Consider the following 17225-nt stretch of genomic DNA (forward strand, 5'->3'; position numbering starts at 1 on the left):
AGTCAGGCAGGACACAGCAACCTTCATGCTTCGACTGACTCTGATGGATATTACATTGGATGCTGTTGGAGCTCATGTTCAGCACTTAAACAGAGAATGTGCGAGCCAAACTGCAACCCGCTGCAATTTAGGCAACCTGGGACATCCCTAAAGCAACTATTCTTGATGAATCCTCACATTCTGAGGATTAACACTCTCATCAGTAGCTAAATCCTCCGATAGAGCACACAGGGGTCATGGAATTCACTTCTGACTGTTGCGTCACAACAATCTATTGTTTCAACTTCTATTGCTTTATATGCTTGATGAAAGCTGGGAAATCAAAATGGGCAAAGCTAAGCCGTTGATGCAGGGAGCGCAGATTAATAAAATTGGCACGGTGGAGGTGGTCCCCGGGCAGAGGAGGACCAGAGAGATTAGAGATTAGGCTGTAATCCAGTGTGGCAGATTATCACGCTCATCCTGCTGTACCCATCACCTCTCACACCAAGGGACCACACAATCCCCTAGATTACATAGCAAAGGATGGTGAGAGGAGGCTGCGGGGAACGGAAAGGATAAAAACATGACACTGTGGGGAGAGGGAAGAGTGAGAGTGATGGAAGGAGAAAGAATGATTGATGGATAGCAATCTACTTGGAGGATGTGAGAGATAAAAGTGCATAAAAGTGATATGAGCTAAAAAAATATCTGACATTAAAATCCAAATTTCATAAATCAACATATAAGCCGTTCTCGTGACTTTTGCCTACAAACAAAACAAAGTTGTTGTTTTTTTAATTTTGGAAGAAACTGTTTTAGTCTTGCGCTGCTCGAAACGCAAGTACCAACATAACAGTGGGAGCATAAAGATAGCTGTGAAGACTGATTGGAGGATAGTTATCAGTTTCTGCTTGTTTTGATATAAACTGATGACACAGTAGGGAGAGATGAAACGAGCTCGGCGGAATGATTGGAAGGTAGTAATCTTCTTGTATTCTTCTTCATGTATTTTTAGCGTTGTTGTTTTTATGTCAACTTCAATGCCATAACGATAGGCTCTCTGTTTGATTTGTTGGCTCCACGACGCCGGAATCAAGATCCGGAGCAAGAGAATTTCTAATCTACCTTATGAGGCTGTTTGCAGCACAGCTCCGGATGCTAATTGACATGTTGTGTCATCTGCGTATGGCTAGTGTCTTGTCAAGCCGCGCTCGCTGTGTTTTATGTTCTCTGCGCTATCTCTCCTGCCGTTTTCCAGAGATCACCAGGAGCCCTTCGTAGTCCTCCACACATAAAAGCTTCTCTAATTAGTGCTACATTAATTGCCACTCACCCCATGATAATCAACCTCAGGCTGGTGCTCGTGCGGGATCGTGCACACACTCAACGCTGTTTCTTTATTTCTATATCTGACATGCATGCGGACACACCCGCGCACAGCACACACACTTATAATTTCCTCTGGTGCAGATGAAAGCATAAGTGCCCAGAGAAGAAATTTTCTGTCAGTGACTTCCATGTCTTAATGAATTACATTGGAGTTTGAAAACAATATTTCATTCAACGTGGAAACGCCGGATATATTAACAATATGAAATGATACAAACTGGCATACAGTAGGGCTGCATATTGCCTCATTATAATGTGAAGATGATGAAATGTGCAGCTTGTGGAGTACCATCTGAGCCTACAGTATGCGATGATTGTATAAACCACTGTATGAAAGGAGAGTTAGTGCTCAATTGTTTTCACTCGATCAGATGGTGTGGTTGGAAATGGTGTGTAGATGGATGGAATGTGACACAGACAGAGAGGAGGGCTCTTAAAGAGCACATCAATATTCTAGACAGCGTGCAGAGAGAGTGGAGGGGAAGGAGTGTGAGCAGTGTGTATGTGTGTAGAAGAGTAAGAAAGTGTGCGCATATTGTATGTATGTATGTGGGAAAAGGAGATGTGTGTGTGTGTGTGTGTGCTTGAGAGAGAGGAGTGTGTGCTTGTGCATGTGTGCAAATCCTGATGGACTGGTCCATGTTACACTGGTCTCATTGATTTTCTCACGCTGGGATACAGTCTCAGGATGTAACACAAATGCACGCACACACACACACACTCGGCACGCACACCCACACACAGAGAGAGTATAGATCATTTAGTGAACCTCCTGCGTGAGCGCCTCAAGTTGAGAAAGCTTAACAGCAGCAACATGTCTGTCTGTTACTCAGACTGCATTCAAAACATCTCATCCAGCTGGAGAAAATTAAACATAATTTCAGTATTTACACTATTGATAGCACATTTTATCAAGAGCAGAGGGCTGTGCCGTACACACACTTGACATTTGAGAGTAGTAAATTGATGTCTTAGGCTCTAACATGAAAGATCCCAAAAAAAAAAAAAAAAGTCAAAGTCAATTTTTTATCTTCTTGGTAAACAGACTAGAATTCCCTTTTTGATCAAAAATATTCTATTTTGTCACAGGGTAGCCAAAAGTGGTTAAATAAGGCTTTGGGGTAATTACACATGAAAAATCAAAGCAGTGATGGAAACTAATTAAGAGTGTTTACAGCTAATTTGTACATACAACTATTTGTAATATATTGTACTGCACTACATTTATTTGACAAGCTACATATTTACAGATTAAAATACATATAATGACTTTATAAAATAAAATGCTCTGTTGTAAATTAAAGTATTAGCAGGGTATAACGTATTTAGAATGAACTCCACTTTGAACAGCTACAGTATTAAAATGCTATTTACATACTGCATCAATAACAATAATGTAATATAAAATAATATCACACACAGCGCTCATTTTTCCATATAACAATTACTTTGACTTTGTGACTTTAACACTTTACTAATAATACTAGTTAGTACATTTACGTATGAAGCAATTTGGAGACTTTTATATACTGTAATTTTTCAATTGTTGTATTCACCGCTTTTGTTAAACCTGCAGTGCAGAACTTTTACATGTAAATGAACATCTGTTACATTCAGGTCCTTGCCAAACACAATGCTGATTAAGCCTATCACCGCCATATAAATCTCTCTGTATTTCATAGTACACCAGAGTTTTTAATTTAGTCGAGTTAGACATTCCTGCGCTGGCCAGATGAATGCATACTGCACGCGCATGAGCTGGCTAACCTTCCATTAACTCTCTGCTAAGTTGAATAAGGATAACATAATTTAATCGTGCAGCTCTTCTTAATGTTCCAAATGTTATGGACTGAATTAATCAAATTCTGATAGTGATACGAGTCATTTTGAGGGGATTGTGTGACATAAAACAGCCTATGATATAAGCATATATCAATAGTGTTTTTGTAATTACTCTCACTGCCAGAAGAGGGACAAAAGTCCTGCAGTCCAGCTTTAAAGCCCCTGAAAAACAAGCCTGTTTCTAGCATATTAAATACTCATAATATAAATAATAACAAAGATAACAAAAACATCTTTAAGTATTATTTATGAAGAGTTTAACACTCAGAAACTAAACTATATCAGGACTGTGTATGAGTTGTTTGATCAGATTAACGGTGCTCAAGCAACCTATAACTTTGATCAGATTCTTAAATATCACTAACTTCTGATTGGTGCACGGAAGCATATGACATCACGTCACCTTTTTCTAACTAAGCACCGCCTACTTCAAGCTAGTAAGAAGGTGACAGAGAAATAACTAGAACAATTTTAACTTTTGGCAGAAAATAGTATGCCTTTGAAGGATCCCTGTATTCATAATAAGATGCATTTTCTGGGCTTTTAAGTAAATAATCTAGATACCTTTTCCACTACTGTCTAGTGTGAAGTCTTGGTTGCTCTTTCCAGGCCCCATGTGTCCAGAGACTAGATTACAAGCTTAGTTATAGAGCAATAAAAAAAGGAAAAACCAGTGCTTTATGCATGCGTCAATTTATACTACACATATTACATGTGTAACAATGCAAGTGCACTCAGAGTGTCATGGAGCGAATAAGTTTGTTAACGGGCAGACCTGTCTGTCACAGACATAGCCCGAGGCCTGATGGTGGAAGGTGAGGACAAGAGAGTAATGGATGGCCCTAAGGCCAAGAGCATTATCTTCTCCTGACTCTGACTGACACTCATTAGGCTGCACAGTGGAGAGAGGAGGCTGAAAGCTTATTAAGCCACCTGCTCAAAAGGCCCTTAATTGAATCCAAGTAATTATAGAGACCTTGCCCATTGTGATATTTTTATTCGTCCTGCGGCAAACTCAATCTCTCTTGCATTTGGAACACTATTAATGTTGTCTGCACCAATGTGTGTGAGGTTCACACACAGGCCTTCACTTCAATATCGACTAACGCTCATACACACACACACATAGTTCCGGTCCCTCCAGACACGTCCCGTCACCAAGACCCCGGCTGCACTTTTTAGTCTGTTCTCTGCTTCATTAGAATCTGAGGGATAATAACATTAATTGCAAAGACAGTTTAGTTCCTTTGAAAATAGATTGCAGGTGTAATTGTTTTACCTGAATAAACCCGTAGGCAAGAGAAATTAATTAGACCTTGTGTCCCAAGTCCTAATGTAGCTCATCTCCTTCGTTGGCCTGCTGCATACACATTAGAGACGCGAGACACAAAACAGACAGGAGAGACAGATGGGCAATTACATCATTACAAAGATAAAGGATAACAATGCGGCGGTGTTAGCTCGTCATTAGAAACAGGAGAAGAAAGAGTTCAAATGTAAAACCATCCTCAGCCAGATATCCCGCGGCAATGAACCTTTCAAAGGCTAATTCGGTAAAATATTGCCGTGTGTACATGTTTTTGTGTGTTGTGTCAATGAGGCCATCGGCTATGCATATACACCATGCCACACTAACGGTATAATTGGCTGAGGCAGCATCATTATTGTACTGTATGTTGGTTATTGCATGCAGACCTGCCTCCTAACTGTCTACCATTTCCATCAAGGGCACGTTGGGCTTGATGGCAGACATGAATGAGCCAAGCAACACTTTCATCGCCCCTTTATCCTTTTTTATTTATTTTTTGCTTACATCTTGCTTCTGCCGCCAACTAATGATGAAAAGCACAAGTGGAGATTTATGCGATGCCATTGAATTTTATTTCTATTTTTTATCCTAAGTAACCGGTAGCAAGTGTGAATTTCAAGCTGCTTTTCTCTTATTAAAGCCACGAGATACCAAGGTGTGAAGGAATTTTACCTCCCCGCTCGCATATTGGCTTGTTTAAGCTTGTATGCCTTTTGCCTGCCAAGTAAGAATAAACAGAGATTTACTGTTTTGAAAGATATTTTCAAAGAATGGTCTCAGGTTTTGTGCTGAGACACACAGGGCTACGGTGCTGCTGGAACGCATTGATTGACAGCAGTAATCTGAGCAGCTGGGGAGACCTGGAGGAACTGTAGTCACCATGTGATCTGTCTGGAATCTGCGGGGACTCCCAAAATGCCTCGATCCTCCCCGCTCTTTACTGTAGCTGCAGTATTATTCTCTACTGCTGAGACAAAAGGAGAGAGAGTGATCCAAGGGTGGGGGGGGGTTTCTTCTTTCTTGCATCAGCAGCTGTAACTTGACACCGCCACCTCCTCTTTGGACATGCTGCTCTCTTCTTGTCTCTTCCCCCTCCTCTCTTTTTCTTCCTCCCTTCTCCACCACTCCCAGCCCCCTATCTCTCACACCCCGCCACCACCACCCATCCTCACGGCTGACCTGCACGCCGCTTTCTGTCCTCATGTTGCATCAGACTCAGAGAGGCACTATACAGTAATTAGCATCAGAAGGACCTGCCTGCTCATCTGCCCGCCAGCCTGCCAGTCAGCCTGCTCGCCGGCCCGCCTGCGCGCCTCTCTGCCTGCCAGTGTTCTGCCAACTGCCATGCCCTATTCATGTCCTATTCATCTAGTGCTGAATAAAAGACTGCTTTCCTCAGGACATCCATCCCTTTGCTGGCCTTTATTTTTTTTATTTCTTTTTTTTGTGGTGAGGCACAGGAGTGAGGATTAGCATTAAAAGGAATAGACTGCTGAGGTATACTCAGCTGGAATGCATGAATGAATACCTTAGTTCTGCCAAGCTGCTTTCATTCATTTTGGAAGAGATTTTAGCACAGGGACAATTTATGCTTCAGACAGGACAACTGTCTCCTTTTCTCTTTCATTACAGGCCTTTTGAACTCTCTTTTTGTTCTCATCCCGCTCTCATCTTTCTATCCCTTTATCCTTACTCTGCCTTCGTCTAGCTCACTCTCCTGTCACTGTGCAGTCGAGTTCGGTCAATTAACCAATTAATCAATTTACTTTATTTCAATCCTGCAGTCCCTAGAAGAGGAGGATAAAGGAGATAGAAGATAAAAGGAAATGTTTTGGCATTTATTAGCATGCTATTTGACATTTTGTGTGAGAAGGTCTTAAAAGTAAGAGTTGGTGAGAAAGAAACAAAAACTAGGAGCTGCCTGTGTCAGCATGCTAACATGCTCACAATGAGTAAGTTTACTGCTGTTTAGCAGGTGTAATATTTACCCTGTTTACTTTAGCTTTGTATTCTGTATGTGTTTGTTTTATACTGTTTGTTATTGTGCTGTTATATGTTTTATATTGACCTACTGAAGGGACTACAGATGAAAATTAGCTATAGGCTAATAAGCTAACTTTGGTACAGTACAAGACCTCTAGTCCTCTTATATCAGGGTGCTAGCCTTTGCTAATTACCACTAAACACAAAGAGTTGAGTTGGAAATGTTACAATGTGGGCAGGAATTGAGTCATAAACTAAAGTGAGGGATTAATTAAAACTGATGATGGCGGTAGATGAAATGTTAAGTGACCCCATAGTTACAGTATTATAATTCAGTCTGTGGGAAGCATGAAATAGTATTATAGTATGTATGGTATTTGTTTTTCACAGAATTTCCTCCATCTTAGTAAATAGTGTCAATAGTTGTTTAGACATTTCACTCAGAACCACAAATGTCAACCTCATGGGTGGTTTTATATGAAAAGTAATGTGTAATGTAACCATCAATGTCATGGCTATCCTCCTAATAGTAGTTGAGATATTTCAGTGGGGACCAAAGTTGTGGACCAAAAGACCGCCAGCATGACTTAAAAGTACAGTGGATCCAGAATCTAATCCCAAGCCTGCTGTCTCTACCTCCCTGTCTGTCTGACAGTAGATGTGATATATGCCAAAAAGCCTGTGAGTGTGCATGGTGTCGCCATAATGGAGTGGTAAAGCTGCAGGCGTTATAGATTGAGAGCTAGCGGCCTCATCCATGAATCTGCCCCTAACTGTTCTTCTGCCTTTGTGGCCGTAACGATCGGCTGGCTCCCTTCTGTCACCGTATTTCCTCCATCTTAGTTTAGAAGCAGAGATATATCTCTCCATAAAAGCCGACACAAAGAGGGCTGGAGAGCTTCGCCTGCTCCCCTACACAAAAGACTCAGGCCTGGTGGTTGATAAAGGCTTATGGAGAGGAGCTGATGGCCAGGGGACTGTTGGAAAGACCTATTCTCTTCACACACAAAGACGTGCTCTCACTCAAGACACTATCTGTGTGCCGTGACGCTGTTTGTGAATGCCGGCCTTACATGTGTGTGTACTCCTCCTGGCCTCCGCACTTTCTTTTTTTCACTTTTCCTCTTTTTTTTTCTCATTTACCTCTCAGTCTCTCTCTCTCTCTCACACACACACACACACACACACTCTTCCTTTCTTGTTAAAAGATGCTAATATAGCACATGACAAAGCCCCAGTAGACAGCTCTCAGACAAAACATTTCCTTTCTAAAGCAGTTCATCTTTATGCAGAGCCTATCCAAAGGATTGCCAAAGCAGGGTCTCTTGAAAAGAAGGATTTTTACCAGCGCTCAGTCATTCCTGATGTCTATTCAGTCTGATTTCATTAGTACGGCCGCTGATCACACCGATGTTTGAGGACATCAGGATGGTTATTAATTGCTCCCTCTGATACTGAATGGAACTCCCTGTCCACCTTGATAAATCTGCAGTATGTGGCCCAACAATATAACCCGTCTGTGTGTTGTTTTTTTTACCTGCAGAGAAGTGGGTGCGAGGCCGGGCCATCGACCGTGGAGAGGTCGACATTGGGAGCCAGCAGAGCCAGGCCATTCCCCCTGGTCTTTTTTGGAGGTTTCATATGACAGTACACCATCCTACATACATCAAGTTCAACCTCTCCCTCTCACACAATGCACTGCTGGGGATCTACGGACGCAGGAACATACCGCCCACACACACTCAGGTAAACAAGGCTCCTGTTGTAGCATGCTGTTAACCCAGATGGGCCTGTTTGCTGGTTCACCATAGACCACATCCACTCAAAGCCAGATAAAGCTCTATATAGTGTGTAACTCTGAAAACACACATCTCTTTCTTTTTTCTTTCTTTTGAAAACAATGACCTACACAATATTTAGATTATAGGACATATTCGTTTTACTAGTCCCGAGCATTTTTTTGCACAGAAAAACTTTTTTTTTTTTTGTAAAGAGACTATTATGAAAGAAAGGATTTAAATTGAGAAAATAAAAATCTATTCTGTGCTCAGTAAGTATATTTGCGTGTTTGCTATTAAATTAGTGTAGTCGTGTGCAAATCAACAATACCTCAGCGGGATAGGTGCTGGATTCAAAATCAATTAAATTACAATGCAAGCAGTGCCCGCACACTACATCAAAGCTCTCTTTAATTTGATTTGGCAACATTTCAACCAACTACTACCAACTATCACAAGGGAATTTAAAATATTCATATAAATAGATATTATATACTATATATAATAATATACTATTGTATATATTCTTTATTTCCTTCCTGTGTGTGTTTGAGGAAGCCCTGTAGGTTAATCGAAACATTGCATAAGAAAATTAAAGGGAGCTTTGATTTAGTGTGCAGGTACTCTTTGCATTGTAATGTTTGCTATTATCCACATATATGCACAGCAATAACCTCTCACACTCAGTTTTACTCATTTTCCATTTCTCCGTTCTTAGCTGCTCTATGTGTTCTCAGGTTTGCTCATGTGTGCTCGGTTACCCTGACAGTTTTACTGTTTTCCAATATCTCCACCAATCTCAAAATAAGAGTAGGTAATTTCTTATTCGATGTATCAAATTTGATACATTCAACCAGAGGTTATACAGTTTGTTTACATCCCGATTAGGTATTAGTCTCTACCTTTCTGTCTTGGTAGATAAATAGCTTACTTCTCCCAGAATTGAGGCACCAATATAATTTTATACATGTATGCTTGCTCAGATACACTGACAATCAGTCACCTCTAACCTTGTCTGTGATCACTCATGTTAAATGTCAGTTAAGCCAATCACACAGTACAGGTGTCAATAAAGTGTATTTGTGCGTGCTCAGTCAGACAAGTGTGTGAGCATAAACAATTTTGATCGAAGTCCCTGTGCAGCAGAGGAGGACTCGCTGTCAGCCTGATTAACAAGTAGCATTTATGAGCCATGAGCAAATCACTAGGTTGTACTTGTCTTGACAACAGAAACAGAAAAATAATATGTAAATGAGAAGAATTCAATTGTGAGTTTGGTTGAAATACAACACAGTATAAGAGATGATGGTGAGCAGAAGTTTTTACCGAATGACACTGTATCTCACCAGATGTTGCCAGTGGTGCAATGTGTTTTTGTTTGTTTGCAAGCTAAAACAGGCAGAGGAGAAGAGGTTGTGGACACAGATCTTCCTAAAACTGCCTTAAAAAGTGTGGATATTTTATATTTTCATAGGGAATTTCAGATATATAGCCTACATGATTTGTGGATGTAATGAATCTCAGGCACACAACCGTAATCACAGAGACAATACACATGATTATATGGTACACAGTGAAGAACATCTACAGCATGTAAGGAGCAGGTATGCAGACAGAAACACAACACACATTGAGTCATCTGATTTTTAACATCAGTGCATCCCTGCTCTCGCCTGTATGAAGAGGTCTAATTAGCTGTTTTTGACACTAGTGTGACACATAGCCCTCAGGGGGAATAAGGCTCAGCGAGTGCTTGCTAGTTCAAGGAGGTTTGAGGATGGAGAGGATGGGAGGGAGAGACGAGACGAGGCTGAGGGTGGTGGGGAAAGTTAAAGAGGTTGAGAAAAGAAGCACAAAAAGGTTTAGACAGATGAAATAATAGTCTGTTCCATTTGAAAACCTGGGTGGTAAAGTCTGCCCATGCTATTATCAGCACGTCAAGTTGTTGAAGCATCTACTGCCGAACGTGTCTGAGAGAGGACTGCGCTGCCATGGATGACGATTTCCCCTTCATTTCTTCGGATTCACATTTCGTTATTAGCATCTGATTTCCCCCCACTCGACTTCTTGTATTCAGGCAGTTTTCCAATAACATTCAAATGTCAGTTTCACAAAGCTCAACCCAACAACAGCCACACACCACTGCACCAGGTCTGGCTTGCAAATTTCCATCGCATTTACACCGATTTTTGTGAAATTCCTTGCCTCGCTCACTCCAGATGGATGGTACTGCAGTGTCTTGATTTGTGTTCATGTATTCTGTTCAGTTCGACTTTGTGAAACTGTTGGATGGCAAGGCGCTGCCCAGGTCCTTGACTGATCCGGTCTCAGCTGCCAAAGTTCCCAAAGGGCTGCTGCTGAGTGGCCTCCAAGAAACAGGCTTCATTGAGTACATGGACCCCGGCACCTGGCACCTCGCTCTCTACAACGATGGACGCAGCCTTGAGCAAGTGTTGTTCCACAGCACTCCCATAGGTGAGGAGAATTATATTGCTCTCCTGAATACAGCTTAACAGGGATGTTTACCTTACATGTGCATTCCACTGTTTGTGTCTCATAGGTCTTCAATCTCTTATCCTTTCCCCCACTTTCATCTGTTGATTTACAAAACCATAGTACAGAGTGGTTTGAAACTCATTGACATTTATGGGGAACTTTTCCGAATGTAAGAGAGAGACTGGCATGGCAAGAGATCGCCGCTAGAAAGGGGGAGGACTGCTCCTGTAGTAATGACAGGGCTTGCTAACTGCAGCTCATTGCTATGGCACACATGGATGGCAGTGCAAATTGAAGGATGTGAATAATGCAAGAGTACGTAGCTGAATATAGACAAGTGGATAATTACCAGGGCAGTTTCCTCACTCCTACTTTGCCCAATACTCCATGAGAGAATACAGTGTTGAAATAACAAAAAAAAGAAATGTTGGGAAATGTACAGTCACATCATGATTATACTTGGTAATTTATAATGTATGTAAGAGCCAGGTGAATTGCAAATTTAACCAGCGTGCAATATGTGATGAATGTGAGATACAGTAAAGCATCAGGAACATGGAGTACAGCTTTCTCATTGCTTAGAAGCTAAATATGTGTATCTCAAAAGCCCAAATGGTAAGCAAATCAGTAAACAGCTTCACAGTGCCAACCATTGCACTCAAGACATATTTTATTGTCATATTTACAGAGTGCTTTATATAATGAATGACAGCATGCAACAACTAAACACAGATTTTATTTCAGAGCTGTCAAACATTGGTTGACATGTGTTCCGTGTGTAAAGACGGGAATATACCAAATCGTCTTTGAGCTGCATATTTTGAGCTGAACAGCAGCATTTACAAAGAGTTAAATCCCCCCCCCCCAACACACATACACACACACACACACACCCAACCCCCCCCTGCCATTTCCTCTCTTCAATGATCATAACAAATATAGACACAACAGATGGGCTTAGAATTGCAGCCTTTAGTCTGCTAAGGTTTTTCAAATAATTAATCAAGTGATTTGGCTTGAAAGAGGGAAATAATATTAATGGATTAATGTCAAAGTTCATTTCACTGCCCATTTACACCTCTAACGGAGAGTTAGGAAAAGAAACGGCATTGTTTTGGAGGCAGAAAATCAAAACCACTGAGCTACAGTACAATAAATTCTAATAAGAGACACAGTGTGCCGCAGCCCAGAGTGGCGCTTTATGGGGAGATGAGGGAGCAATGAGATGATCTCTGTCGGGAAATTGAGCTTTTCTGCAGCGAATAGTAACTGGATACAACAAAGAAGCAGAGAGTATAAATAAGAGAATAGCAAAAGGCTGTCGTATAGATAAATAAATAAAAAAATAAAATCAATAAAGTGTATGTATGACAGCGGGGGGAAATATAAGAACATGAAGAATATGAAAACAATACATAGAATGATGGTAATGTAGCAAAATATGCTTGTTTTTACAACAGCAGGGGTGCGTACTGTACTGTATGTGTATTAAAACATGCTTTCAGGAGTAATGAGGTATGTGATTACATGTGAAGAAACCCTGTCATGGATAATCATGATAATCATCATCTAGATACTCCCCTGGATGGTTTTAAAAAAAAGAAAAGAAAAAAAAGATGAAAGAAGTGAGTTGTGGCAGAACATTCAAAGCTGCATGTGTTTGGTCAGCCGATAACTGACCTGTATCAGTCAGAAGACATTATGCTGTTCTGTCATCCATTCAGAGACCATCTCACACACAATGAACATTCAGTTGCTTATAACTCACTACAGCTGCTGAGTCGGACAGAATATTGTCAGGATAAATGTTGGGATATATACTGTAATATATGCTGTGTACAGAATCCTCTAGTTATTTCTCAGTGATGACTATCACATATAAATGCTTCACATACAAATGTTAATAAAAAAGGATATAATAGGAAAGAACAGCTGCTGATTTCTTAACAATTTTGCAGAGGAAAGAAAAACTGCAGCAAATCCAGAGAAAACATTTTTTCTTTTTCCCCCTCTGCAGTTATTGACGTTTACATGTGACCCACAAGAGCTTCAGCTTAATGACTTCTGCCATTTTTCCACCTCCACTCCAGCACCATCTTATTTAATTCTACTCAGCCTGTACCCGGGCGGAGAGTGGTGCTTCCTGCAGGGCTAATTATACCTGATTACTATACTTCATCTGTCATCACGCATCCTCTCGAATATTATATCTTTTACACAATGGCCCACAAATTGTGAAGAAAAAGTTTTTGCTCACCTACATGTTGAGATCTTGAAATTTGAAGAAAACAGATGATAAACAACAAAAAAGTGGTTAGCAAGCGCCTGGATACTTCTGGTTAGCTGAGCAGCAATTTCATTTCTTCATAAATTCATAAAGCTCAAGGGTCATAAAGCATGGCTGAAACTTTACGGGCTCATAAAGTACAATTGGAATGCTTATTTGACCAATCAGATCACTTGGCTGGAAGCACCCATTTTTATAATAGCATTTAACTGCAATAACTTATGGCATGAGTGATTTCTAACTGGAAAGGGTTTAGTCAGTGGAAAGAACTGAGTTGGGTGTCAACTGTACACGTGCGCGCGCACACACACACACACACACGCACACACACACACACACACACACACATTTGTTAGACATGGCACATCATACATTACCTGTTAATTGCCTTGAAATCTTTATAGTTGAGACATTGACCTGAAAGATACAGAGCTTATATCACTGTTACAGCCTTGCCCCTTACAGCCTCTTGAGCTTTCTGACAGATCACTTGTCTCCTCTGGATTAAAAGGAACTCTGTGACCTTGCAGATGAGTTTTTGTTCATTGCATGTGTCAGTTGCCAGATACAATATTGGAATTTGTGTATGTGAGGTGGGTTTTTTTTTCTTTTTTTCCAAGAGTGAAAAAGAGACACATATGGAGAAAGGTTTGTGAGTCCTCCTGACTGTGTGGGAGAAAGATGATTGCCACTCCTTCCCTCCATCAGTGTGACGATGACAGGTGATGGAGGTGAAAATGACTTTGGTTTCTGTAGTGATGCGCTGCTGTGGAGGATAACGTTGTGCTGCCGGCTACTGGCAGGGCCTGTCTCATTAGCATGTGTCACACACGCCTCAAGGCGGGTGTCACATAATAACTTTGCGTGCGCGTGTTTGTAAATGTGTGTCTGTGTGTGTGTGCGTGCGAGCCATGCCACCGAAGGATTTGTCACCCGTGCTCCCTGAACACAGCGAGCCAGGGGACTGCAGTGGGTTGACTCTGGAGCCGGCCCCTGTTCGGAAGAGCCGAGCAGGACAGCACAGGGTCAAATGAAGGATGACATTCTTGACACCCATTTTAATTACTCTATCTAGCTTAGATAGAGCTCGCCTGGCACAAAACAAGCGACAGCACAGTTCAGATCCCCAACTCTGCATGCCAGCCTCTGGGTACTTCTCTACCAAATTCTTCCATCTCGAGTGGAGCTGACAGAGCTCAGAAGGCTTATATAATGCTCTAAAAGCATAAAAGCGTTCTCTCTCCCTCTCTCTCTTTATCTGTCTTTGCCATGCTGTCTATACCCAGAGAATGTGATCTGACATGATGGACATATCAATGGGAGGAAAGGGAGAACAGCAAAAGGAAGGAAGTTAATTGAAGTCCGATGGAGTAATGTGATGAAATGCATATAGCCTACAGAAGGATATGATGAAACGTGCCTATCTAGATGAGACAACGCACAAGTAGGAACAAGCATCACATTGATCTCAGACATGCTGAGTATATAGCGTACTGTAGCGTCGCAGTATTATCCATTCACCGCTAACATGTGCACTCACAATGTCAGATTTTATGTTGTTCAATCCTGTTCCAAACGGCGCCCTTGTAAACAGTTTGTTGATTAAGCTTTGATGTTTGTAAATTTGCACGCAGTGTGTTTCCAACCTGTAATGCAGTATAATGTACTTAGTGCTACTGAGTGTAAGTGAGTGCTTGGCCATTCCCCAGAGAGTGATAGCAGCTGGATCAGACTAATCTAATATAACCCTTATGTCTGGGGAGCCATCTATTGCTTATCAGATCTCTCATTCAATAACAGAAAGCTATGCCAGCTTATGGGGTTACATGTGGAATACTTTCAAGTTTTGCATTTGTCTTCTCTCTTCCTTTTATGTTATGAATTTATGAATACTATATATATGTGTGTGTTGTGTTGTGTAGACACAATGGATGGCTGCTCCACAGACTGTAATGGAAATGGGGAGTGTGTGGCCGGACACTGCCACTGCTTCGCTGGATTCTTGGGTCCTGACTGTGCCAAAGGTAAGAAACATACAGTATAATCATAGATAAGGCTGGCATTGTTCTGTATTTTTTTCTGCAAAATTCTCAAGAAAAGACCAAAGCCATAAATGTATTAAAATTTCTCCTTTGTAACTTGTCTGTGCCACTGGGGTTCAAGCCCATTTGTTCAAACTTTAATTACTCTACTATAATTCGTTCTAAAACGTGTCACAAATGTAAAGTTCATTTTTTTAATGAGGGCTTGTAATTTCCTAAAAGATGTGGACACTGTAGTTTTTAGCAAATGTTACTTAAACGGGAGTAGAAACAGCGTTTACTAAGGACTATTTTCAGCTGGGGATTAATACACATTTGGTGCACCAGTGGGTATTTACAACTCTTAGACTATCAAATTCAGCCTTTATTTACATCAACTGCAACTGCTGACACCTCTTCTATTAGAGACAGGATTTCCATTCTCTTCCACTCTGCTATTATCTGAGCTCGGTTAAGCTACCATCAATCAGATGTTTGGCAATTAAAAGCAATCTAGCAACTCAAAGGGCAGCAGCCGTTTCTGGTGCACTTTGGATTTGAAACATCTGCAGGAAGTGTCAAGTTTTATTGGCGCCCACTTAACGAGTGCATGGAAATTGGCAGAGTGGAAGCAGCTGAAAAAATTTAAGTCAGAACAACAGATTAGCCATGAAACTTTTTGGACAAATTTCATTAGGGATATTATGGTGAATTTATCATGTGATCTAATAGAGCACAATGAATTCCTTCCTTCTTCTGTGTGTTTTTTTTAAACATGGACTTTATTAGCTTCCAGCCTTCATTTGTTCATGCTGATTCTACCATTATTTGAGTATCAGCTTTTATTAGAGAATGTATCATATGTGTGATCACAGTGTGGTTCACTGAATAGTTTTTGGACAACAATGGAGGTCAGTGGCACAGAGGAATAAACTACATCAGGCTTTGGCTCCATTTGTAAGATCATTTCATTGTATTTTTCGGTCTTCTCATATCACATTTACATTTCATACTGACAACATGAACTGTCTTTCTTACTCTCCTCCCTCTGTTTCTCTTTCTCTGTCACTGCCTCTGTATCCTTTCCCTCCCTCAAGCTCCCACTCTCCCTCAGTCTCCCGTTCTTTCCCTCTGTCCTTCTTTGTAAAATGATTGTAGTTGTCTCTGTCTCATTGTGTTGAAACAGGTGATGTGATATCACATCCTATGATTTATTTACGCTCATCATTTATTCATACGTTCCTCTCATCTTTTACTCATTTGCTCGCATTGTAATATCTGCTGTTTGAAAAGTTAGACAGCAAGTTTTGGCAAGAGTTGTAAAAAAAAAAAAAAAAGTATCGTGTGAATTTATTACTGGGGGGTTGCAGAGTGTTAGATTTAACAAAATGGATCAAACAAACACATAGCACATGCCTGCACGCATGAACGCACAAGGGGTCTTCATTGCAAATTATCCCAGAAAAGAGGCGTTGGTTTCTAATCCATTTGAAGTCTCGGGCTGCCATACCTCCTCCAGCTTCTATGCAGCGGGGGGTTGGTATGGTGGTGGAGGTGGTGGTGGTGGTGGTGGTGGGGTGTAACTGTCATTGCGTCATCAGACACTCACTGACTTTATTCTACCTGGCTGTCATTACATTAGCCACACAGCTCTCCATCTCTGCATGGAGATAGCTCTGCTTTCCACCCTCATTCTATAAACCCCGAACGCTCTCTTTCCTAATCTTTCGTTTTCACGATTGTTTTCACGGCCTGTTCAGAGCGAGTGAGGTGACGTTGGGGGGATTTTCTACAATTCCTGGGTTGCCGTGGTAGCCAGGCTCAGGTGGTGCTTGAGTAAATTGAAACAGCGTGAGGGATTTGGCTGGAGTGTGTGTGCGTATATGTGTGTTCCAGTGTGTAGTGTGTGTGTGTGAGAGAGAGAGAGAGAGAGAGAGAGAGAGAAAGAGAGGGAGACAGAGGCTGCTTGAGGATTTGCTGAATCTGTGCACAAGCTGAGATAAGAGAGCGTAGCCCCACTCACGCTAGGTTACTGCGGTCTCCCAGCTAATATACTGCAGCACTGTGCGTGTGTGTGTGTGTGCGTGTGTTTGCATGTGTGTACAACTGAGTACGTGGGTGTAATCTGTGTTTGTTCT

At 41.3% G+C, this 17225-nt stretch overlaps 1 protein-coding gene across 1 annotated transcript in view; it reads left to right on the forward strand.

Moving 5' to 3' along the window:
* The window catches only part of tenm1 (teneurin transmembrane protein 1), a 149327-nt gene that overhangs the window by 66001 nt on the left and 66101 nt on the right, over positions 1-17225 (forward strand). Inside the window, exons 6-8 of the mRNA XM_062425412.1 lie at positions 8049-8251; positions 10551-10758; positions 14989-15090. Of these exons, the coding sequence (XP_062281396.1) occupies positions 8049-8251; positions 10551-10758; positions 14989-15090 (513 nt within the window). The remainder of the gene's footprint in view (positions 1-8048; positions 8252-10550; positions 10759-14988; positions 15091-17225) is intronic.

This window comes from Scomber scombrus, chromosome 9 (genome assembly GCF_963691925.1).
Source record: "Scomber scombrus chromosome 9, fScoSco1.1, whole genome shotgun sequence".
Classification (NCBI taxonomy): domain Eukaryota; kingdom Metazoa; phylum Chordata; class Actinopteri; order Scombriformes; family Scombridae; genus Scomber; species Scomber scombrus.